This window comes from Macrobrachium rosenbergii, chromosome 33, assembly GCF_040412425.1.
Source record: "Macrobrachium rosenbergii isolate ZJJX-2024 chromosome 33, ASM4041242v1, whole genome shotgun sequence".
NCBI classification, from domain to species: domain Eukaryota; kingdom Metazoa; phylum Arthropoda; class Malacostraca; order Decapoda; family Palaemonidae; genus Macrobrachium; species Macrobrachium rosenbergii.
In genome coordinates this window covers 12072501-12098364 of record NC_089773.1, presented here as the reverse complement: position 1 = coordinate 12098364, position 25864 = coordinate 12072501, and the positions used below count along the sequence as shown (strand labels likewise).

Here is a 25864-nt window from a genome sequence, read left to right as displayed (position 1 = left end):
TCTGACTGTGGGGTTCTGATGAAAGGAGTTCTGACGGAGGTTCTGAAAGATGGGTTCTGACGGGGTTCTGGTAACTCTGAAAGATTCTGAGTTTGTCTGACTGAAAGGGGTTCTGATAACAGAACTCTGAAGGAGGGGGTTCTGAGGGGTTGTCTGAGGGTTCTGAAAAATGGGTTCTGAGGAGAGGTTCTGGTAGAACTCTGAAGGAGGGGGTTCTGAGAGGTTGTCTGAGGGTTCTGAAAAATGGGTTCTGAGGGAGAGGTTCTGGTAACAGAACTCTGATGGAGGAGGTTCTGACAGGTTGTCTGAGGGTTCTGAAAAATGGGTTCTGAGGGAGAGGTTCTGATAACAGAATTCTTACGGAGGCGTTCTGAGAGGCCGTCTGAGGGTTCTGAAAATTGGGTTCTGAGGGAGGGGTTCTGATAACAGAATCTGGAGGGTTCTGAGAAAAGGGTTCTGAAAATTGGGTTCTGAGGGAGGGGTTCTGATAACAGAACTCTGACGGAGGGGTCCTGAGACGTTGCCCGACGTCCTGATGGCAGAGTTCTGACAGAAGGATTCTGACGGAAGAATTCTAAAGGATGCGTCCTGACACGGGGTTCTATTGAAGTGGCTCTGACGAAGGGGGTGATGTTTAAATACCTGCTAACGGTTTGTAAACAAGAGGAGCTCTCCCACGCTCTTTCTCCCCTTAAAGGGTTGGCTATAATTGTTTGCTAAGTAATGCAAACACTCACGTGTGTATATAATATAAATAAACATACACTCAACCATATATATAGGCTACACCATCAACCAAAGTGTGCCACCCACCAGTTCACCCCATTTTAAGAGGGTAACACTGTTTGGTGCAGGTGTTAAGAGAAAGGGCTTGGGACTGGCAACCTCATCCTAGAGATTTGCAGAGATATCTGGAGTTACATTTCTAATGACACTCTGTGTATATATGTATGTATGTACATATATATATATATATATATATATATATATATATATATATATATATATATATATATATATATATATATATACAGTGTGTTCTCCCATTTTATTCTCTTCTGAGTGGAACTACACGCCACAATATATAGGTGAGCACAGTTGAAAAATTTAGTGATTTTAACAATAAACCAATGACACAGATAGATAGATAGATAGATAGATAGATAAATAGATAGATTAAGATATATACAAATTTAAGTATCGCAAAGGCGTAAAAGACCAATATTTACATAAAAATACCTTTCCCCTTTTTCATTAATTTACACCTTCCAATCTGGCACTCACCTGGCGTCATTGCTGTAAGTATGAAGTCCCCAGGTAATCAGCTTGATTTTGTCACCGTCCCTCCTCACCCAGGACACCTGCAGGCAAGAGAAAGAGAGAGAGTGAGACTCGGGTAATCCTATTAGGAAGTGTTTTTTGGGGGGAGGATGCAAGGGAAAGTGACAATTTGCAAGATGTGGGTTTTTGTTTGTTATTTTCACTTGTGTCAGGGGTGGTTTGGATTAGATTATTTGAAAAGGTTTGAGATATATATATATATATATATATATATATATATATATATATATATATATATATATATATATATATATATATAATAAATATAAAACTCAGGAAGAGATGAAAAACTGTGCATGAATCTGAACCAGTTTCGTCTTTTGCTTCTAAGACATCTTCAAGACAACATCATGAAGATGTCCCAGATATTAACGGTGAAACCAGTCAAGGTTCATACCCAGTGCTTCCTTTAAAAGCTGAGTATAAATCTTGACCGGTCTCGTCATTATTTCTGAGACATCTTCAAGATGTCCTCTTGCAGATGTCTCAGATATAATGACAAAACCAATCAGGATTCATGCCCAGTATTTCATTATGAAACTGTGTCTAAACCCTGACCAGTTTTGCCTTTAATATTCCTCAGAAATCCTGACGATGTCTCATAAATAATGACGAAACCGGTCAGGATTCATATATAACCAGTATATCATTACCCCTTTGGTACATTCAACATATATGCATATATACGTAAAACTGAATCATGAAAATATGGAACGTGATGAATATATAAACAGAGGCAATACCACGAAGGCATTGGCCTTTATTCATGCATATATATACGTATTTATATACGAATAATTCCACTATTTACCGTCTTCTCGTGAAGTCTGTTCACCCTGCAGTTGAGGTAAGCAGTGGACCCCAGCTGGGCTGTGATATTGGTTGAATTTTCGAAGTCCTGGAAGTACGGCGTGAGTTCGTGCTGATCGCCGTGCAGGGCGTGGTCGTACCTGGAAATAAACCGGAAATAGAAAGAGATATAAGTTAAGAAGTTACTGAAGAGAAATGGAGACGTTTGAATGAGATGGAATGATTTACTGTTGATGATGTGTTGTTGAGGTCTCGTGTTGGTCTAAGGTTTGAATGCAGTAAATGGTTGGTGGTCGAGATTGGTGGATCTACTGTATATATATATATATATATATATATATATATATATATATATATATATATATATATATATATATAGTTCAATTTAAACTACTTCTAGTCCAAAGTCAAGGTCTACAAGCATCAACTATAGCTTAATAGTTTTTGGTGATTTCTTTTTTTTTTTTTTAACTAACATAAATGAACTAGACTGCCTTTTGTATTTTCAAAGCTTTGTCCATCCTGAATACACACACACACACACACACACACACACATATATATATATATATATATATATATATATATATATGTGTGTGTGTGTGTGTGTATATATATATATATATATATATATATGTATATATGTCAAGGCATTATACATTCCAATTTAGACAGTGGCGTTTGATGAAGCCCCGAGAGGCACCAGAATCTTCAGCACCCAGCAGGCGTCTCTTAAATCCATTAGCTTTGCATCTCAGAGAATATTAAACGTCCTGGGATGAAAAACTGAGGAATTTTGTTACGAAGTCCGAAGTAATCTTATCTAATTTACGAAAGTTATTTCGTTAGGGGAGGGCGTGGGGGAGAGTTTTTTTTAGAAGGAAGAAGAAGAAGAAGAAGAAGAAGAAGAAGAAGAAGAAGAAGAAGAAGAAGAAGAAGAAAGGGGTCTTTTATGAAATATATATATCAAAAGTTGATTAACTCTGGCTGGAAAAGTTTATGCAAATGTGGGAAGGTAATCTTTTCAATCCTCGTAACTCTCTTTAGTTGGGGAGAGGGGGAGAGGAAGGGAGGAGGAAGAAGTGAGGGGGAAGGGGGGAGGTACGTCACATCCTTCCCTCAAAATTCCTTGAAACTTACCTTAAAAGTAATGAAATTATTTTATTCCTAGTATCAAATCTCCAGACAATTTATATATATATATATATATATATATATATATATATATATATATATATATATATATATATATATATATATTATTCTTTTTAAGCAATGGTTTTCCCTCCTTTAAAATTCCTAAAAGTAATAAAATTATTTTATCCCTAGCATCAAAATTCCAGACTATTTAAATTTCTCTTATTCTATAACCAGTGGTTTTCCTTCACTTATAATTCTCATAATAAATAAAATTATTTTATTTCTAGCATCAAGATATAGCCGTTTACAAATTCTTATTTTTTAAGCAATGGTTTTCCTTCTTTTAAAATTCCTGAAAGTAATAAAATTATTTTATTCCTAGACTTCAAAACTCCAGACAATTTACATTTCTAGTAAATTCGAAGCAATGGTTTTCCTTTCTTTTAAAATTTCTAAAAGTAATAAAATTATCTTATTCCTAGAATCAAAATTCTAGACTATTCATATCTGCAATGATTTTCCTTCTTTTAAAATTCCCATGAGTAATAAAATTTTCTTTGTAAGATCAAAATTTAGTTCTTTTCAATTTCTCTTAATCCAAAAGAGGTGGTTTTTTTGACAAGAAATTATTATTCTTAATCGATTCTAGTTGTGAAAAATATTAATTATGAGGAAGAAAAATAGTTACTGAGCCTTCTCTCTGGAAAATCTAAATAATAAATAAAATTGGAAATTCAGAGCCAACACTCCACTTCCAAAGCCGGCTTTGGTTTGAAAAGGCTCCATCTTTTACAGGAAGAATTTTTTTTCTTGAACAAATAATCTAAAGTCACTAAGTTGATGAATACAAACATTCCTTGTTTCTTCTTATCTAAAAGACAGAATTTATCTATTATCTTAAACACTGTTTTAATATTTTCATATTTACTTAAATTAGACAAGCTTTTTCTAATAAATTAAACAGACCTTTGAATAATATTTGAATACTTTTTGATATTATGGAGTACTTGATTTTTTTTTAACTCAAGGATAAGATTTTTCTAATAATTTAAAACTGACTTTTGAATACTGTTTGAATATTTTTGGATACTGTTTGAATATTTTCGAATACTGTTTGAATATTTTGGAATATTGTTTGAATACTTTGGAATACTGTTTGAATACTTATGAATACTGTCTGAATACTGTTTGAATACTGTTTGAACACTTTTGAATATGTTTGAATACTTTTGGATACTATATGAACACTTTTGAATACTGTTTGAATACTTTAGAATACTGTTTGAATATTTTGGAATACTGTTTGAATACTCTTGAATACTGTTTGAATATTTTTGAAATATTGTTTCAATACTGTTTGAATATTTTTGAATACTGTCTGAATAATTTGGAATACTGTTTGAATACTTTTGAACACTGTTTGAATACTATTTGAATACTCTGGAACACTCTTTCCATATTATGGAGATAGTGGAGTTCTTCTAAATTAAGGATAAGCTCATTCTGACGAAGAAAGCTGACATAAATCACTCTCTCTGCTGCTATACAATTATCGAACAGCTCCCAAGTCTTCAGACGAAATCCACTCGCTTATTGTACCCAAACTCCTCTTCTGTCAAGTTCCAATCCGGCCGCCTCTTTGAAACCATTGTGTTCACAACATCATTAGCAAACATCTCACAAGTAGCATCATCTAAAAGTGAAGAGGCACGTGTTCCATTGAACTGAAGAACGCCACTGACGAAGGGGAACTTGATGCAAGAGGTATCATTGTGCAAAAATTGTGCAAATTCACTTTCACAAAGGGCGTCTCAACACTCTGTCTGTCTGTCTATCGTATTAGCGTCAGAGGGGTTTTCAAATATTGTCCTACTTGAGTTTTCTTCCGAGATGAGATTCTTTTTTTATTTTTTTATTATTTTTCGAAGCAGGAATTACAGTAACTTGTTACTTTTATTCCTGGTTTTGGTTTATTTATCGAGGATTTTTGTGAAATGTTTGGTTGGGTAAATAAGGGAATGTAATGCTTCAGTACTTGATGCCTAGATTGAAAAATAAATGCACACACCCACTATATATATATATATATATATATATATATATATATATATATATATATATATATATATATATATATATATATATATAAAAGGAGCCCATAGAAACGCCAAAATGTGGAAAATATAAAAGCTATATTTCAGAGACCAAACTGTCTCTCTCCTCAGGCAAATAGTAAGATGGAATTCTGCTTTAACAGAAAAAAATTTATTAAAAAAATATATATATATATATATATATATATATATATATATATATATATATATATACTGTATATATTGTGTGTGTGTGTGTGTATGTAATGGCTTCAAAATGCATATAAATCTAAACGCAACATTACATTGTAAAACCTAACGCAAATAACCCCAGGAATATTTTCATCATTACAAGACAGTGGAACGAATTCTGCAATTTCACGTCTCCACGAAGTATTGTTCCAATAAACAAACTTTCATATCCGGAGAAGAATATCATTACGAAACCTCCCGAAATCCCTCATCGACTTCCGATATTAATAAAAAGGGCCCGATCACTGCATATTTAATTCCACCTTCCGTCAGAGAAAAACGATTCAAAACGGGATTCCAAAAATTATCGATGACGAAAAGTGAAACAGTTGTTCGATCAATTTTGGCGTATCATAGAAACATTGAAAAAACATTTTATATGAAATGTCAATATTTTTTTTTTATATGACATTTTAAGACGCATTCGCGGAAATGTCTTGACTGAGATTCCGTGAAATATGTGTGAGAATTCATCATGATTTTCGTGGAACTGAAGATTTATTTGCATGGCACTGATTTTAATAACTAGTTCCTTTGATTTTCGTGATTTTTTAAAAATTAAATTGGACCTTGTTCCTAGGATGCATAAAGTTTATAATATGATTCCTCACTATTATTATTATTATTATTATTATTTTATTATTATTATTATTATTATTATTATTATTATTATTATTATTATTATTATTATTATTATTATTTTCGTGATTTTTTTAAAATTAGACCTTGTTCCAAGAATGCATAAAGTTTATAATATGATTCCTCACTATTATTATTATTATTATTATTATTGTAAAGAAGATGAACCCTATTCGTATGGAACAAGCCCACCACAGGGACCAATGAAAGAAATTATTATTATTATTATTATTATTATATTATTATTATTATTATTATTATTATTATTATTATTATTACTCAGAAGATGAACCCTATTCATACGAAACAACTTCCAAAGAATATTATGGTATTCATTAAAATCAAAGTCGTTTCAATTATCCTTTACCAGTTAATGAAGCATAATACCTATAATTATACTTAACTGAATAACTCGAAATTATCTGAAAGTATGACATGTAATAATTAGATATAAAACAAAATTAAGCAAATTCATGACCTTTGACCTCACCTGTCCTCTGTGACTGTGCTGTAGGACCAGAGGGATGAGAGGGAGGCTGACCCACCATCTGGGGGACCCCCTGCCCCAAATTGACCTGATTCCACTCCACCGTACCTGAGCTCGGCCGAGTCCATGATGCCCGGAGCAATGACTGAAAAAATACGAGCAAAATGAGTTAGGTGAAATTCTTTGTTTTATAGATTTTTTTTCTTTTTTTTATAGAATGATAGGAATATAAATATAGATGTGCGTGGAGAGAGAGAGAGAGAGAGAGAGAGAGAGAGAGAGAGAGAGAGAGAGAGAGAGGTGGTAAATTTGTTAACATTTTCTAGATCAAAGCCAGTTACATGTAATGATTTTCTGAGAGAGAGAGAGAGAGAGAGAGAGAGAGAGAGAGAGAGAGAGAGAGAGAGAGAGAGAGATTTTGGTAAGATTTTTTAGATGAAGTTAAATTAAATAAATACACCTCTTTTATCAGAGAGAGAGAGAGAGAGAGAGAGAGAGAGAGAGAGAGAGAGAGAGAGAGAGAGAGAGTGGGTAGGGAAACTTCAACATTCGAAAATGAAAGTAGATTAGAGATAATTTCATCTGTGAGAGAGAGAGAGAGAGAGAGACAGAGAGGGTTGGGAGGGAAATTGGTGAGATTTTTTAGATGAAGGTAAATTAAATAAATGCACCTCTTTTATCAGAGAGAGAGAGAGAGAGAGAGAGAGAGAGAGAGAGAGAGAGAGAGAGAGAGAGAGAGAGAGAGAGGAGGCAGGGTGGGAAATTAGCTAAAATCTTTTAGATGAAGGCAAATTGGAAAAACACAGCTCTCCTCCCAGAGAGAGAGAGAGAGAGAGAGAGAGAGAGAGAGAGAGAGAGAGAGAGAGAGAGAGAGAGAGAGAGAGAGAGAGAGAGCTAAAAAGAAGAGGGAGACTATTCATACCATACGGAACACTACACCAGACTAATGAATAAATTTCCATGTCGATACCTCGTTTACCGGTCTGCCCGTATCCGAATTGCGTATCCGGACGTCCGGATACGGGAGGGAATAACACTGACGAGAAGCGCCTTTCTCTCTCTCTCTCTCTCTCTCTCTCTCTCTCTCTCTCTCTCTCTCTCTCTCGGCGTTCGGGTTTAAAATTGGATCGGCTGAGGCGGATTCATTTGTATGGTAAGTCCGCGGGGCCGAATGCAAATTGGCGATAATTGCGTTCAGTGCAAGCAATATTCGAGCACAGAGAACAAATCTACGGCTCACTGATTCTAATTAAAGTTAGAGCGTTTACAGCAAGGTGGGAGGGATGAAGGAAAATGCCGAAAGGGTATGCATGTATATATATATATATATATATATATATATATATATATATATATATATATATATATATATATATATATATATATATATATATGTATATGTATATATATACAGTATATATCAAATATAAAGGGAGCCGACAGAAACGCCAAATTGTGGAAAATAAAGGCTATATTTCAAAGACCAAACTGTGTCTCTCCTCAGCCAAATATATATATACATATATGTATATATGTAGATGCATTTTCCTCACATATACACACAAGACACTTCTAAATTTTTCAAGTACACAAATATTAAGCCACAACTACCATTTTATAATCCATCTCACCACACCTTGGAAACAACTTACTACCAAGGCTAACCATAACTGCCAAGTGCTTCTTCCTTGGCAGGATTCACCCCTCAGCCAGGTTTTTTAAAAATAACGACACAAAACACAACGGTACGTGAAACAGACCAGTACATAACCGACCCCCGCCAAAGAAAGAACATGATGGAGTGTCCCAGGCCCCATTAAACTCATAAATAAGGCGAAAAGTCTCGAACTGTTAAAAGACAGAGGACAATAAACTAAACAACAGGCCGTAAAATCTCCATTAAGCAAGAGGGCTAAAAGCCTCATCTGTATAAAAATTGAACAACAGCCCTTTTAAAAGTCCAGGAAAATAGTTCTCTGTCAAAGTATTAAAACTGCCATTAATTCCTTTCTGAGGAATTGCTGTTCTGTGAGAGAGAGAGAGAGAGAGAGAGAGAGAGAGAGAGAGAGAGAGAGAGAGAGAGAGAGAGAGAGAGAGAGAGAGAGAGAGGAGAAAAGTTATTAGGAGTTCAAGACAGAGACGATGGAACAAATAGATTGACAGGGCATGAAAAAGGCCAAAATTATTTAAAGAGAGAGAGAGAGAGAGAGAGAGAGAGAGAGAGAGAGAGAGAGAGAGAGAGAGAGAGAGAGAGAGAGAGAGAGAAGGGGCAAGATAATGTTCTCGTTGATGGAATCACCATGTGTGTGGGGGTCCTTTCCCATTAAAGGCGATGGGAGCAGGCAACTGATGGCAGCGGCACTTTCCGTCTTGCTTGAGCAAGCAGAACAATAGGGAGTTTGGCAGTGATGATTTTATTCGTAACCGGTCAATCTCCCCATCATCTTCCCTACTAGAATCCTTCCCTGCTTAAGTACGTGCCAAAAAAGGATGATTTATCCAAACCTATCATCAGTTACCACCTTATCAAATCGAAGACTACTATTGAGCAGATCTCTGGGAAGATTGACAGTGAAAGATTTATCTATAACTGGTCAATTTACCTATTATCTTCTAACTAGAAACTTTAACTTTATAATGCGATCCCAAAAATAGGATGATTTATCCAAGCCTATCATCTACCACCTTATCAAATCAAGGCATACTACTCCTATAGCAACATCCACCTATGCATTATCGTACACTGGCAAACAAGTAGTCAACAGTGCGTCCGATTTCCTTAATGATAGGTTGCCAAACCGCGATAACGAAATATGAGACTCATTTCCTTTTAACACATTACATTAGTTTACTTTTTATTAATATTTTGGCTTCTGTGTGGAAAATCTACTGGTAAAAACCTTTCCTATAAGAAGACATCTCTCTTAGAGGAATACGGCTTGTCAGAATGTGGGAGAAAAGAGGCAGGAACAGAATTCCGGAGCTTTGTATTTCGAAGAACGAGCCAGTCACTAGAGAACACAGTTCACAGATACCTCAGGGGTATTTCACATGTATGGCATAAGGCTCTGCGCATCAAAATTCACTGATATGACAACTTTTTGTCTTAGTAAATATACTTATTGGTTTTTTATCTAATAGATCTGACATATTCAAAGTCTCCCAAGCCTTATTTTCTAAACCTTTTCCTATCACGTTCCACTTAATATTTTTTTTTATATTATCTTATGATAATGTAATCGATTTCTAAATCAATGGACTGAGTTAATATGCTCCTTGGCTGATATTCATATTCTTACGAAAGCATTCATGAATAAAACCACATGTTCAATACCTCCATTGCAAAAGAAATATGCAAAAGTATAGATTTGAAAGATAGGTGGATTGCTATTTTTAGAGTCATTGTTTCTGGGAACTAACGAGAACTGTGGTTCTGGAACAAAGGAAGTCTGAACGAAGTCTAGACACAATATATGTTATTGGTGAGCAACAAATATATAGATAAATAAAAATAAGCAGATATTTTTGGATGCTAATTAAGGAATAATTACGAGAGCCTGTCGTGTTGCTTTGTAAGGGGAAAGGGTTGAGTTGAACAGAGAGAGAGAGAGAGAGAGAGAGAGAGAGAGAGAGAGAGAGAGAGAGAGAGAGAGAGAGAGAGAGAGGAGAAGAGAAGTCATTGAGAACTGAGGAGAGACAGCAGGACATATAAACTGAGAAGGGATGAAGAGAGGAAAATATGATTTAGAGAGAGAGAGAGAGAGAGAGAGAGAGAGAGAGGAGGTTATTAGGAATTAAAGAGAGAGAGAGAGAGAGAGGCAGCCGAACAAACAGAATGACGAGGTATAAAAAGAGATAAATTATTGGAAAGGGGAGGGAGAGAGAGAGAGAGAGAGAGAGAGAGAGAGAGAGAGAGAGAGAGAGGGGGCAGTAAACAGTACAACGATATGAAACTAATTGACAAGACCAGTCGCCCCCACCCCCAAAAAAAAAGGAGGTCAAACTAACATTATCAGAGAGAGAGAGAGAGAGAGAGAGAGAGAGAGAGAGAGAGAGAGAGAGAGAGAGAGAGAGAGAAAACAGCACCATCGAAAAAAAACTACACAAAAGAAATAACTCGCCTTTATTTTTTTTGTTAATCATCGCTCCAGCAGGTAGAGAGAAATAATTGCGCGAAAGATAAACAGAAAAATTAGTGAATCCATTGTCTCTCTCTCTCTCTCTCTCTCTCTCTCTCTCCTCCCCTCACCCCTTTAGGTGTTTCCTGCACTAATGAGGACCAGCTACCGATAGAAAAAGTTGAAGAAAAAAAACAGAGACAGAAAATAGAGAAAATAAAGATTAAAAAACACGAATATTCTCTTGGCTTTGCGTGTCTAATGGGCCGTTTTACCATCAACCATACAAAAGCCTTTATGTGATGAATTCGTGCATTGTTTTTTTTTTTTAATTTTTTTTTTTTTTTAGGTTTTTGGCCATGTTTTTTTAATGCTTTTTTTTGGGTGAGATTGTTGAAAGGTTGTGTAAGCGGTTTTTTTTATACTGAGTTTTTTTTTGTGGGATAGGGTTCAATTATGCATGTTTTTGTATGAGATGGTATGATGGTATGTTGTAATATGTATGTATATATATATATATATATATATATATATATATATATATATATATATATATATACATATATGAAAATCCATTATCAAAGCTCAGACTTTAAATCACAAGCACAAATGCAAAAAGAGATACGTACGTTCGCGTATACCCCGACCACACACCCCGCAAAACCAATCCCCCTTACACAAATCTAATCAGCATGACAAACGACAGGAACAAAATAAAAAAAAAAATGCCCCAAAAAAACTCCATTATATTCCCCCATTAAAGTCAAAATACCTCATCATTAGCGCTTGCAAACGAAGACAAAGTCGAGGCCATGCATTTCCATAATGTGATGGATTTATACAGTGTTCCGTCTTCATTCGCAAGCAGTATGACGAAGTGTGTATTCCCAAAGGACTGCAATAAATTAAGGTCTCCATACTTAGAGTGAGGCCGTGAATTGTTTAGGATGAGCGGGTGTGAGTTTGGGGGTTAAGACTGGAGAAATGTATACGGGAATGAAAGAAGGAATTGTTAATCATATATTCTTCGTCGTATTTGTAGCGAAGAGGTTTTGAAAACTCATTATAGAATGTGAGCTTACGTTTAGACTGTGGAGTGGGCAATGATATAAATAAATAAAAAAGGAGTGATAAAAGGAATTGGTATTTATCTTTAGCAAAGGGATTTTGAAAACTCATTATAGAATGTGAGCTTAGGTTAAGCCTGGAGAAACATACAAAGAAATGAGAAAAGGAATTAGTAATTATAATCGTCGTCGCATTTCCAGCAGAGAGATTTTGATAACATTCGTTATATTCAGAGATCAGTTTTTTTTAATTAAAATATTTTGTCCACTATAAATAATAAACAAGTGAAAAATGCGCCGAAGTTTCCTCGGCGCAGTCGAGTTTTCTGTACAGCGTGTGATCAAGGCCACCGAAAATAGAGCTATCTTTCGGTGGTCTCCATGTAATGCTGTATGAGCCGTGGGCCATGAAACTTTAACCCCGGCCCGGTGGTAGCCTGGCCTGTACCGTTGCCAGACGCACGATTATAGCTAACTTTAACTTTCAATAAAATCAAAACTACTGAGGCTAGAGGGCTGCAATTTGGTATGTTTGATGATTGGAGGATGGATGATCAACATACCAATTTGCAGCCCTCTAGCCTCAGTAGTTTTTAAGATCTGAGGGCGGACAGGAAAATATGCGGACAGAATAAAGTGCGGACGGACAGACAAAGCCGGCACAATAGTTTTCTTTTACAGAAAACTAAAAAGACATTATAAAATATAAAATATCGTAAAAGGGGAAATATTTTCCCCAATAAAAATAAAGAATTATTTTTTTACTGATGAAATTTCCATATTGTGATAGCTGTAAATGTAAATATATATATATATATATATATATATATATATATATATATATATATATATATATATATATATATATATATATATATATATATATATATATATATATAATATACATACATGTATAATTTTACTAAGATCCTGTTTACCATATTCAAATATATATCATCAATGCTTTCTCCATTTGATCATTCTAAAAATTCTCACTCTTTCTATTCTAAAAAAAAAAAACTCCTGCCTCCAATTCCAACATTCCAAAAATACCCTCCCCCCCCCCCCCCCCTCTGACAATGACTCTCTCCCAATCTTGAATTTATCCTCCTCCCACACAACCCTGTTATCCTTATCCACTCTCACCCGGAATTTCCTCTCGAATTCCCACATTCCCAGTTCGGGGGATTTTCGGGAATTTCACAAAAAAAAAAAACCTATCTCTCTGTGGTGGTTTTTATTTCTTTTTAGTTTTCTGTAAAAGAAAACTATTGTGTTGATTTTGTCTGCCCGTCCGCACTTTTTCTGTCCGCACTTATACCTTAAAAACTACTGAGGCTAGAGGGCTGCAAATTGGTACGTTGGTCATCCACCTTCCAGTCATCAAGCATACCAAATTGCAGCCCTCTAGCCTCCTCAGTAGTTTTGATTTTATTTAAGGTTAGCCATGATCGTTCTTCTGGCAACGGAACAACACGGGCCAACACGGCCGGCTGAGAGTTTCATGGGCCGCGGCTCATAAAGCGTTATACCGAGACCGCCGAAAGATAGATCTATTTTCGGTGGCCTTGATCATACGCTGCCTTTCTTTTTGGTGTAGTGACTGATACAGTGGTATTCTGGGTCTGTCCGTTACTGCTTTTCGGTGCTATTTCTGCAGCTTTTGCTGTTATTTCTGCAGCTTTTGTTGCTGCTTTTGCTGTGATTACTGCTGCTTTTGTGGGTGGTTTTTCTTGTGTATAGGCTGATACTTCTGCACGTTGCTGATTTTTGAAGATATTTCTGCTGCTTTTTGCTACTTCTTTTGATGTTATTTATGTTATTTCGGCTGCTGCTTTTGCTGTTATTACTGCCATTTCATCCTGTTCCTTCGCTCCTTTTCCTCCAGCATTGCTGTACAGAATTATGAAATGAGTCGACTTGTTTCAAGAAATATCCATCAGGATAAAATACTTTTTCACCAGATAATTGCGGCTTCTTACTACTTTTATTACACGTGCTGCTTTTCCTGCTGCTTGCTGCTTTTTTTATTGGTTTCTCCTAAGTGCGAAAATGAAAAGCTTTTTCCTAACAACTCAGGAAGTGGGGACGAAGAGAAGTGGGCAATTGGAAAACCTAAGTGGATAATTTCATCTCCACGACGACGCATTAAATCATCTCAAAACTCTCGACTCTATCTCTCATATATAAACAAGAGAACTTTGGTCTTCTACTAAACATCACAAAGAATAATAATGTCAAAAGCAAAACAAAACTATAAAAATAACATAGCTGAAAACACTTCAAGGTTAAAATTAACACTGGAGAGAATTATTCTCTTCTTCAGGTTAAAGAAGATGGAACGCTATTAGGGAGATATAATTCTGTATTTTATTTTCATCATTATTGTGAAGAAATGGCGGTTTTCTTGCCTTCCTGAGGAGTATATTGCAAAGATATTCATTTTTTTTTATATTCGACATCTTAAAATTACATCTTCAGTCCCAAAGGAGAAATATATTTATTGTAAAGATATTCAACAATATTTTTCCCTTATTCGACATCTTAGAATTACAGTCCCAAAGGGTATTTACTGTAAACATATTCAACAATATTTTCCCTTACTCGACGTACTAAAATTACATCTCCAATCCCAGAGGGTAAATATATCAATTGTAAAGATATCCAACAATTTCTTCCCTTATTCGACATCTTGGGATTACAATCCCAACTCTAAAGGACAAAGTACCGACCCTAACGTTACATCATGACGACTACCTTTTTATTCCGACTGCACCCCAAATTCGTACCCCTTGCCCCCTCCCCAACCCCTCTGCTTTTGAAGGGGGTTGGGTTTGAAGAGGGGTGGAGGGGAAAGCATTCAGCATTCTGCCATTCTCAAGAATGTCAATTGCCTTCTCCGCTTTGTCTGTTTCGCCAAAGGCAGAGGAACAGGGTCCTTTGTCCTAACCCTCTCCCCAAACCCTTTCCGCCATTACGCATTGCATATCTCCGCTTGCGCTCTTTATGCAAACGAGAGAGAGAGAGAGAGAGAGAGAGAGAGAGAGAGAGAGAGAGAGAGAGAGAGAGAGAGGGAGTCGTTGCTTTTGGACATTGTCTCTTTATCTCTCTTTTTTTTTTTTAGAGATCCACATTTCCTTATTACTGTCGTCTTTTAGGGAGAGAGAGAGAGAGAGAGAGAGAGAGAGAGAGAGAGAGAGAGAGAGAGAGAGAGAGAGAGAGGGGGGAGAGAGAGAGAGAGAGCGTTCAAGTAGCAAAGGCTTTCGCTTCTCGCTTTCTTTCTCTCTGTCTGTCTCTTTCAAAGGGGACAGTCGGAAACGAGAGAGAGAGAGAGTGTTCAAATAGGAAAGACCCCCCCTCTCTCTCTCTCTCAAAGGGATTATAATAAGGAAATAGGAGACCTAAGAAACAATGAGAGAGAGAGAGAGAGAGAGAGAGAGAGAGAGAGAAACGTGTGTGTGTTCCATCTCTCTCTCTCTACTGTAATAATGAAATGTCTCTAAAAAAAAGGAGATATAAAGAGACAATATCCAAAAGTAACGACCCTCTCCCTCCCTGCCTCTCTCTCTCACTCTCTCTCTCTCGTTTCCTTATTACAAGCAGCCCTCCCCTTCCAGAATGCCAAACTACCATCCCTCTGTACTCACGACAAAGCACAAGCACTGCTGCTTTGAAACCAAAGCAAAGCTTTACTTTCTCTCCAAAGCAGAAGGACTCTCTCTCTCTCTCTCTCTCTCTCTCTCTCTCTCATATGACACAATGCATATAAACAAACACCCCAAAAAAACCAGCCTAAAACTTTGCATCCACAATATTTTTATTTTTTTTTCCCCTTTTTTTTAATACCATGAGGTCGTTCCTTCTTCCCTCCCTAAAAGGAGGCCATAAGAGGTCATCGCAGGAGCCCCATAACATGGCCGAACTAGGTCATTCGAGGTCATTTGCCCCTCGTGTCATCTCATTTTGTTAAGGAGTTTAAAATGCTGTTTTCCCCAGTGTGTGGGGGGAAGAGCAGGGCTGAGTCCAGAGAGAGAGAGAGAGAGAGAGAGAGAGAGAGAGAGAGAGAGAGAGAGAGAGAGAGAGAGAGAGAGAGAGTTATTTAGTATGTATACACTTTTTACTCGTAATTTTACAAATGAAAATTTTTGACACTTTCTAATATATAAGGATTATAGTGAACGAACGAACAGAGAGAGAGAGAGAGAGAGAGAGAGAGAGAGAGAGAGAGAGAGAGAGAGAGAGTTAAATAGTATATGTAATCTTTTTACTCGTAATTTTACAAATGAAAATTTTTGACACTTTTTAATATATAAGGATTATAGTGAACGAACGCAAGAGAGAGAGAGAGAGAGAGAGAGAGAGAGAGAGAGAGAGAGAGAGAGAGAGAGAGAGAGAGAGAGAGAGAGAGAGAGTTAGTTAGTTCTCTTTTTGTTGCTTGTTACTTAGACCAGAAATTATATTTTTGATAAAGTTATATATATATATATATATATATATATATATATATATATATATATATATATATATATATATATATACATACATTCATATATATACACTGTATGTGTGTGTGTGTGTGTGTTTGTGTGTCAGTGCGCGTGTGCGCGCGCGATCCAAACGAGCACACACGTAATCTCTCGTCTCTCAAGGAATCTCCTTAGAGTCTTAGGGTCTAAAGAATATCGTGACACCTACAGAATCCTCAACAGTGAGAAAAGACCCTATTAAGCCTCTTCTTCTTCTTCTTCTTCTTCTTCTTCTTCTTCTTCTTTTCTCTCTCCCAAAGTGAGGATTAGGATGGAGTTTCCACATCAAACAAAGTCGTGGAACCTTGAGGAACCTTGTGGCAACCTCGTGGAACTTTGTGGAACCTCGTGGAACTTTGTGGAATCTTGTGGAATTTTGTGGAGTCCTTTTGGAACCTTGTGGGACTTTGTGGGACTTACTGTAAACCTTGTGCAACTTTGTGGAGTCCTTTGGAACCTTGTGGAACCTTGTGGAACCTAGTGGAACCTTTGTGAAACTTTGTGGAATCCTCTGGAACCTGGTCGAAACCTTGTGGAACCTTTTGAAACCTTGTGAAACCTCTGGAACCTGGTCGAAATCTTGTGGAACCTTGTAGAAATTTGTGGAACCTGGTGGAACTTTGTGGGACTTAGTGTAAACCTTGTGGAACATTGTGGGGTCCTTCTGGAACCTTGTGAAAATTTGTGGAACATGGTGGAACCTTGTGTGCTTTCCTTAAGGCAATGCCCCGAAATATTGGTGGAGTGTATTTTTCGTATGAAAAATAATTTTTTTTAAAGTTATTTTTAATGTTATGTATTTTTTTCAGAAATGGTATTTTATTTTTGAAGGCATGATATGATGATTAATGTTTTTTTCAAGAAAATGCTTCTGATTTTATATTATTTTTCATGTTATATTTAAGTTTTATCTTCAAAGATGGGTATTTTATGAAAACATCCTTTGAAAGGTGGTGCCTTTTGCTTGTTTTTCAATCTGTGTATTTTGTGAATTATTGTTGCCACTTAACGAGAGCAATTGCAAGAATAATCTTATTGACATTTTTCATTGCACAGATCAGTAATGAATAAATTAATATGAGAATTATCGGTTTTCTATATTTCTATTTAATGTCGGTTTTATTAGTTTTATTTATATATTTCGTTCATAACTTATATATATTTATATATATCTAAAATATTAATTTATATTTAGTAATGGTTATAACTAAAAAAATCTACATCGTCCGAGCCTTTACAAAATACTGCAGTTTATACAAGATGTCTTCTTAGAATTCTATAATTTTTTATGCTTTTTAGTTTTCTGTAAAAGAAAACTATTGTGCCGGCTTTGTCTGTCCGTCCGCACTTTATTCAGTCCGCCCTCAGATCTTAAAAACTACTAAGGCTAGAGGGCTGCAAATTGGTATGTTGATCATCCACCCTCCAATCATCAAACATACCAAATTGCAGCCCTCTAGCCTTAGTAGTTTTTAATTTATATAAAGTTAAATTTAGCCATAATGGTGCGTCTGGCAACGATATAGGACAGGCCACCACCGGACCGCGGTTAAAGTTTCATGGGTCGCGGCTCATACAGCATCACACCGAGACTACCGAAAGGTAGAACCATTTTCGGTGGCCTTGACTATGCGCTGTAGCGGCTGTACAGAAAACTCGATTGCATTTTTTACTTGGTATATTTATCCAGCGTCACAAATTCCCGAATATACTTTATATATTTATGTGTAACTGTGCTTTTATCCAGAGATTTCAAATTAACCCCTTTTTTGAACATCGAGTTAATTAATGTAATGCTTGCAGTTGCATGACCAAATTAATTATCATTTGTACCTGACGCATTTTCTTTTCATGACACGAAAGCTTCGCAGCAATAGACATTAATGAAGACGTCAGGTAAACAGGAAGTGGAGTAAAGAGATAATTGTAGATGATATGTTTTACAGCAAGAGTAAATTTATGAAAAGGGGAATAAAAGATGTAAGGCATTATATATATTTATGGCAAAAAATGCAAGTGGTTTTCAGGTACAATTCATTTATTTAAGAACTGCCAATCTTTATGACAGAAGGCTTTACATATCAAAGTGAAACTTCAATGAATAAATTCATAGATAAATAACTAATAAGGGAAGTAATCAAATAAATAAAGATTATTAATAGCAAAAAATAAATGAATAATGGATAAAACAGTGAGCTGAAAGCACGGAATAAGGAAAAAAATTAATTTGCGAAAAGGATTTAAATATCAAACTCAGGCCAAAATAAAAACTAATTACCTAACAAAAAACAACAACACAAATATGGAACGGCCGAGTCAACAGACCATCGCAAAAGGACACGAACGAGAGAGAGAGAGAGAGAGAGAGAGAGAGAGAGAGAGAGAGAGAGAGAGAGAGAGAGAGAGAGAGAGACCACGCCCAGCGAATAAAAGCGAGCAGGCACGCGACGACTTAAATTGGGCCAGCTTATTCGTCAGGACACTGGTGGCTAATGTAAACAAGAGCAAAATCTATATTCGCTCGTAATTTTGTGCAGTTTTGGGAGGGTGGGTGGGTGGGTGGGTGGGCGGGGAGGGGAGGGGAGGGTGGGAGGTACCACTATTTTTTTAGGGGGATGACCCAGAGTGGGTAGGACGGGAAGTAATGTATAGATGTATGTTTGTGTGTATGGGTTCCTTGAGAATGAAATGTCACATTCATATACACAAACACACATGCACTGTATGTGTAGACATACATACATACATATATATATATATATATATATATATATATATATATATATATATATATATATATATATATATATATATATATATATACACAGTGCTGGAGTTTGTTTAATTTCATACACTACACAAGATCATGTGTAAAACTCTACAGGAACCACATTTCACATTTCATAAACCCACTATACTGCACTATACTACACTATATACTAAAAAGATAATAAATAGTTTTTTCATGAGTAACATTGTGCTCAAGTACAGTTCAGGAGTTTGTATTCACTTGAATTACTAAAAAACCAATTACTTTCACTTATGAAATAACTACTATACTGCACTATACTACACTGTATACTAAAAAGATAATAATAGATAGTTTTTTCATGAAAATAAGATTGTGCTCAAGTACAGTTCAGGAGTTTGTATTCAACTGAATTACTAAAAAACCAATTCCTTTCACTCATGAAATAAGATATAGCCACAATATCTTGATTATGCTAAGTAACTGACCATATACTGGGCTATTATTTCACATCTTGATCCTGCCAAACGTTCATATTGCAATAATCTGCAGTCATATTGAGGGAGGAAACCACAATATTATGCAGACTGCAGTAACTGCCCGCTTGTTTTTGTAAAGAAAGCAACGCTTGAACACGGCGTTGCAATAAAAATGTGCATATTATGTTGTCAGAATTTGCTTTGGCTATTAAAAAAATTGGCTGTTTATTTTTTCAGGATTATGGAGATAATGAGAGAATATATGATAGGTTTCTCTCTGTCTGTCTGGCTGTCATAAAATTGAGTCTCTCTCTCTCTCTCTCTCTCTCTCTCTCTCTCTCTCTCTCTCTCTCTCTCTCTCTCTCTCTCTCTCTATATATATATATATATATATATATATATATATATATATATATATATACATACATACACACACACAAATCACACCCTCCTGAAAACCGACCTTTTGGTCACATGGCACAAAGGTCAAAATTGCACACCATATACCTAGAAAGTCCCAGCAGGACCCATTTTACCTGGTAACCCAAATCTAGGCCCAGGTAGGTGGGGGAGGACACCCATTTAATACCCCTTTACGTCAGAAGCTTAAATGTGAGCGAAAGTGGACGCCTGGCGAGAGAGTCTGCTGAGGGGGAGATAATATTATGTAAACGGAAGGTCTCTAAGGGTAAGGTTTTATTTATATTTCTTCTGAGGAGAGATAAAGGGGGTTGTGTGGTTTTGAGTAATGTCCTGCTAAGTTTTATTATTATTATTATTATTATTATTATTATTATTATTATTTTGTATTGGTAAAATATACTTCAAAAATATGTGGAAAAAATTTATTATTATTATTATAATTATTAAAAATATTGGATTAATTATTATTATTATTAATATTATTATTATTATTATTATTATTATTATTATTATTATTAAGAGTTTTGCATCATTTTAATACACTTCAAAAATAAGTACACTACTCATCTAAAAACAGCGACCCTGACTGGGGATCAAGCCGAGGAGGAGAAGAAGAAGAAGAAGAAGAAGAAGATGAAGAAGAAGAGTGGAAAGAACAATTAATGCTTACAGTACTCCACGCAATTAACGACACTCGTAACACAAGAAACTGATGAATGCAAATCCAATTCAAACGTGATTAAATTAACGAGCGAAAAAAACAACTCCCTTACCAACCTCCTTTATATTCCCGCCAGAGGAGAATAAAAGGGGATGCTTCCTTATTCCCTCATTTATCTCCATTTATCTTCCCTTTAGTTAGATAAATGAGGGTCGTTATGAATTCCCCTTAAAAAGCGGCGTCGTAAAACTTCATTAATGGCTTCTCATAATTCTTAGAGTTATCATTCATCCGTGTCAGTCTTTTACGCTCGAAAAAAAGGATGGGGAATATTTTAATTTTTTTTGAAGTCTAGGGAACATTTTAATGGTGTGGAATATTAAAAAAAAAATAATTAACTCGTCGAACATTTCAGTTATTTGATGGCAAGTGATTTGTGGTAATAATGTTATTGAAAAGATCATTATTTTGAATGATTTCTGAGATTTATAACCTGAAAATTTTTTTTAAACATTTTAATGATATAGAATATTAAAAAATATTAACTCGTCGAACATTCCAACTATTTAATGACAAATCATTTGTGATAATAATGTTATTGAAAATCAAATTATTTTGAATAATTTCAGAGATGTACAACCTCAAAATTAGTTAATGCATCAGGTTCAGCAAATCGTAAATACATCTAATGAGAAATATCAGCAATACAAAGAATAAATACATGTAATGAGAAGTATTACTGCATAATTATCAATACTTGGAAATATTTCCTGAAGAAAAGTTATATATTGCTGATTTAGAGAAACTTTTCTTGCGAAAATGATTTTGAGAACAGTTTTATGGCCGCCACCCCAATACCCTTGGGCACTTTCGGGCATTCAGCGCTTCACACAGCGAAAAGAGGGTGTTAGAGAGGCTGGACAGCAAGATTAAATACATAAAGTGTGAATGGAAGTAAAGTAAAAGGCTTTATTTAAGATAGGTGCAACTAGGGGCAGAAGGAACGCTATAGACAAAATTCAGCAATGCCTACAGTGCACCTCGTGAGGTGCACTAACCCCTACAGGAACACTAAACGAGATAAAATACAAAATAATAAATCCACCTCATGAAAATGGATTACTGAATGGCAATATCAGTCCATACCGGGATTAACAAAAAGAAAAGAGAGTAAAAATTGAGAAAATGAAGACGGATGGACAATCTCGAATGGAATGTCAACACGACCTTTTGAAAGATGGACGATGGTGAACTCGAGGAAACGAGAGAGAGAGAGAGAGAGAGAGAGAGAGAGAGAGAGAGAGAGAGAGAGAGAGAGAGAGAGAGAGAGAGAGAGAGCTTATACTTTGCTGCTATGAATGAGTTATTTAATCTTTGTATGAATTTTATGATTTATTTTCAAATGTAAAAGCTGTAACTTGAGAGAGAGAGAGAGAGAGAGAGAGAGAGAGAGAGAGAGAGAGAGAGAGAGAGAGAGAGAGAGAGAGAGAGGGCTTATACGTTTGTGCTCGTCATCCCATGAATAAGATTTTTAAAATTTTAATATGAATTTTATGTTTTGTTTTCAAATACAGAAGGGGTTTAGCTAATGAATCTGAGAGAGAGAGAGAGAGAGAGAGAGAGAGAGAGAGAGAGAGAGAGAGAGAGAGAGAGAGAGAGAGAGAGAGAGAGAGTCTCCGAGAACTTCGAAGAAAGTGGCGCTGGACGACAAAGTCTCTCCCTGGAAGAAGGGGGAGGAAGGGGATATGAGCAAATCACTAGTCCTTCATGAAGTGACAATAAGTCACAGAGAGAGAGAGAGAGAGAGAGAGAGAGAGAGAAGAGAGAGAGCAGGATAGGAGTGGTATGGAAGGTTAGCTTCCATGAAGTGTAGCTGGAAGTCACTGGGAGTGGTACGTTTTCCAGTTTGTTTACTTTGTTAATCTCTTTTCACAGGTTTTTATTTTGGCGATGAATGGTATAGATTAAACTGCTCTAAGGGGTAAATATTGCCAGGACATCATTTGAAGGAATTCCTTATCTAGGGACAAATTGGTTTACTCAATTCATATATTTATACTGGTTTTTATTTTGGTGGTTCTTTTATATATTCATATATTTTTACTGGGTTTTATTTTGGCGGTTTTTACCTTATTTATATAGTTTATGCAAATCTCTATTTTTGCGTTGTAGAATAAACTGGATTAGATTATATGAGCCCTTGCTCTCAGAAATATATATATATATATATATATATATATATATATATATATATATATATATATATATATATATATACAGTATATAGACAGTATATAGGGGAGGAGGTAAACTGTCTATGTGGAAATCTGCACTCTTCAATAGCTTTATATTTGTTCTATTGACAATTTTAATTTCATATTTAAAATTTTTCCTAACTCTGTTTCCTCTCGTGTAATATATCATGAGTCCCCAATTTTCTAAATTCTTCATCAAGCTAGCAAATATTTTTTCTGCATATATATATATATATATATATATATATATATATATATATATATATATATATATATATATATATATATATATATATATATATATACACACACAGCTCTTCACCTAAACAATAAACATCACAGAAAAATAACCAACAAACATCACTTTACAAAATCGTGAACAATAAAGAAATATTCACCCCCTTCTCAAATGTTACCAAGGAGCTAATTTCTAATATTAATGCACATAATTTCTTAACTTCCTCTTCCTCTGTCATCTGTCTATTAATACCCAAACTTATTCTAAAACTGACCATGTGTGTGTGTGGAGACGAAGCTCGTCAGGGAGACCAATAAGATGAGCAAGAGATTCATGGCTGCAGTGAATCTACATTCTGGAAAGAAGAGAGAAAGATGTTATTAGGATTGTAATAAAATTTCATGTGTATATATATATATATATATATATATATATATATATATATATATATATATATATATATATATATATATATATATATATATATATATATATATATATGTTTAACACCATTGAGCTTTTGTTTTCATGCACAAAGTTGTACTTAATAATAATAATAATAATCTTGCCCAATACATCTTTAAAAACGGAAAAGTAATTCATTTACAAAGAGACCTTATAATAATAATAATAATAATAATAATAATAATAATAATAATAATAATAATATTCCCCAATACATCTTCAAAAACGACAATTCATTCATTTACAAAGAGACCTTGTAATAATAATAATAATAATAATAATAATAATAATAATAATAATAATAATAATAATAATAATAATAATAATTGTATTCAACCACCTTCGACTTATTTCCCTTCCCAAAGCAAATCGAGCATGGAAATTCCATTTCGAAAACGAAATCTCCTTCATTTATCACACAGACACACAAACACACACGCAATGCATTGCATTTGCCCGGCAAATGAAAAAGGCCCGTTTCCAGTAACGCGATTCTGTGCATCTTTCCAGGGCGTGCGAATCAATTCCGGGGTGCAAGAAGTTCTCTGGGAGAGACGAGGCAGCCACCGAGAGAATTAATTGGACTTCTTCTTCTTCTTCTTCTTCTTCTTTTCTTGTTGTTGTTGTTGTTCTCCTTGTTGTTGTTCTTCTTCTTCTTCTTTTCCTCCTCCTTCTTCTTCTTCAAGTCTGGAAGATGTCTGGACGGACAAAGATGAAGTCTAATTAATTTTTTTTTTTTTTTGGGGGGGGGTGTTTGATTGTGTACGAAGGTTTCTGCTTTTTGCTTTTTTTTTTTTTCTTGGTGCTTGATCCTTCTTCCAGGATATTTACTTAACCACAGACAATTCCAGACTTCCAGAAGACGTTGCGCTTAACTAAGAGTGATTCCAGGATCCCAGGTTTCCAACAGATGTTCAGTACAAGTTGCATCAACACTTACCAATTTCATGAAAACAATATCTTTCCAGTTTTAATGACACGATTCGCCATTTGTGCTAATTACTTCTTTATTTTATATTTTTACTACAAGGTCCTTCTCCGAGAATATTTACTCAACTAAAACCAATTCCAGGCTTCCAGTTTTCCAGCGAAAACAGTATCTTTTCATTTTTAATTGACAGGTCTTGGTATTTGTGTTACTTCTCTTATTTTTATATTTTTGGTGCATGGTGCTTCCAGGCTTCCAGTTTTCCAGCAGAAGTTGCGTCACCACTTATCATGTCCGCGAAAGCAGTATCTCTTTATTTTTAACGACAGGATTTGCCAAATCTGTTTTGGTGACTTCTTTATTTATGTTTTTGGGGCTTGGTCCTTCCATGATGATATTTGCTTACCTAAAACCAATTCCAGGCTTCCAGTTTTCCAGCAGAAGTTGCGTCAATACTTACGTCCGCCAAAACAGTATCATTTCGTTTTTAATGACGAGCCTTTGCCATTTGAGTTACTTTTTATATTTTGGGTGTTTGGTCCTTCTCAGCGAATATTTACTCAACTCAAACCAATTCCAGTCTTCCAGCTTTCCAGCAGAAGTTGCGTCAATACTTACGTCCGCCAAAACAGTATCATTTCGTTTTTAATGTCGACCCTTTGCCATCTGAGTTACTTACTTGTAAATTTTTGGTGCTTGGTCCTTCTCAGAGAATATTTACTCAACTCGAACCAATTCCAGGCTTCCAGCTTTCCAGCAGAAGTTGCGTCAATACTTACGTCCGCCAAAACAGTATCATTTCGTTTTTAGTGTCGACCCTTTGCCATTTGAGTTACTTTTTATATTTTTGTGTTCGGTCCTTCTCACGAATATTTACTCAACTCAAACCAATTCCAGGCTTCCAGCTTTCTGTTGAATACATTCCGCGAAAACAGTCATTCGAGCCTTTGCCATTTGTGGTGGTACCAAGCAAAAAGCCCTGTTGACATTTCATTAACTTTGCTCTTAATGTATATAACCTTTTTGCCGCTTCGGAAAGCAATGATTCGCCGTAATGATGGGAATTCATTATTTTCGTCTTTATTATTCTATTTTTATTAGTTGCGTTTCGTTCCCGCTGCTTCCTCGAAATATGATGCGTCATTCGTCGCTTTTAATGGATGCCTTTTTGTTTTTTGGATTTTTTCATAATT

At 35.4% G+C, this 25864-nt stretch overlaps 1 protein-coding gene across 5 annotated transcripts in view; it reads right to left on the bottom strand.

The window, feature by feature from the left end:
• The window catches only part of LOC136855930 (lachesin-like), a 460516-nt gene that overhangs the window by 21897 nt on the left and 412755 nt on the right, over positions 1 to 25864 (bottom strand). For all 5 annotated transcript variants that reach the window (XM_067133427.1, XM_067133430.1, XM_067133428.1 and 2 more), the window contains 4 exons: positions 23553 to 23633; positions 6766 to 6907; positions 2153 to 2291; positions 1285 to 1361 (listed from right to left, as the gene is read on the bottom strand). In XM_067133427.1, coding sequence (XP_066989528.1) covers positions 1285 to 1361; positions 2153 to 2291; positions 6766 to 6907; positions 23553 to 23613 — 419 coding nt within the window. In that variant the 5' untranslated portion in view covers positions 23614 to 23633. The remainder of the gene's footprint in view (positions 1 to 1284; positions 1362 to 2152; positions 2292 to 6765; positions 6908 to 23552; positions 23634 to 25864) is intronic.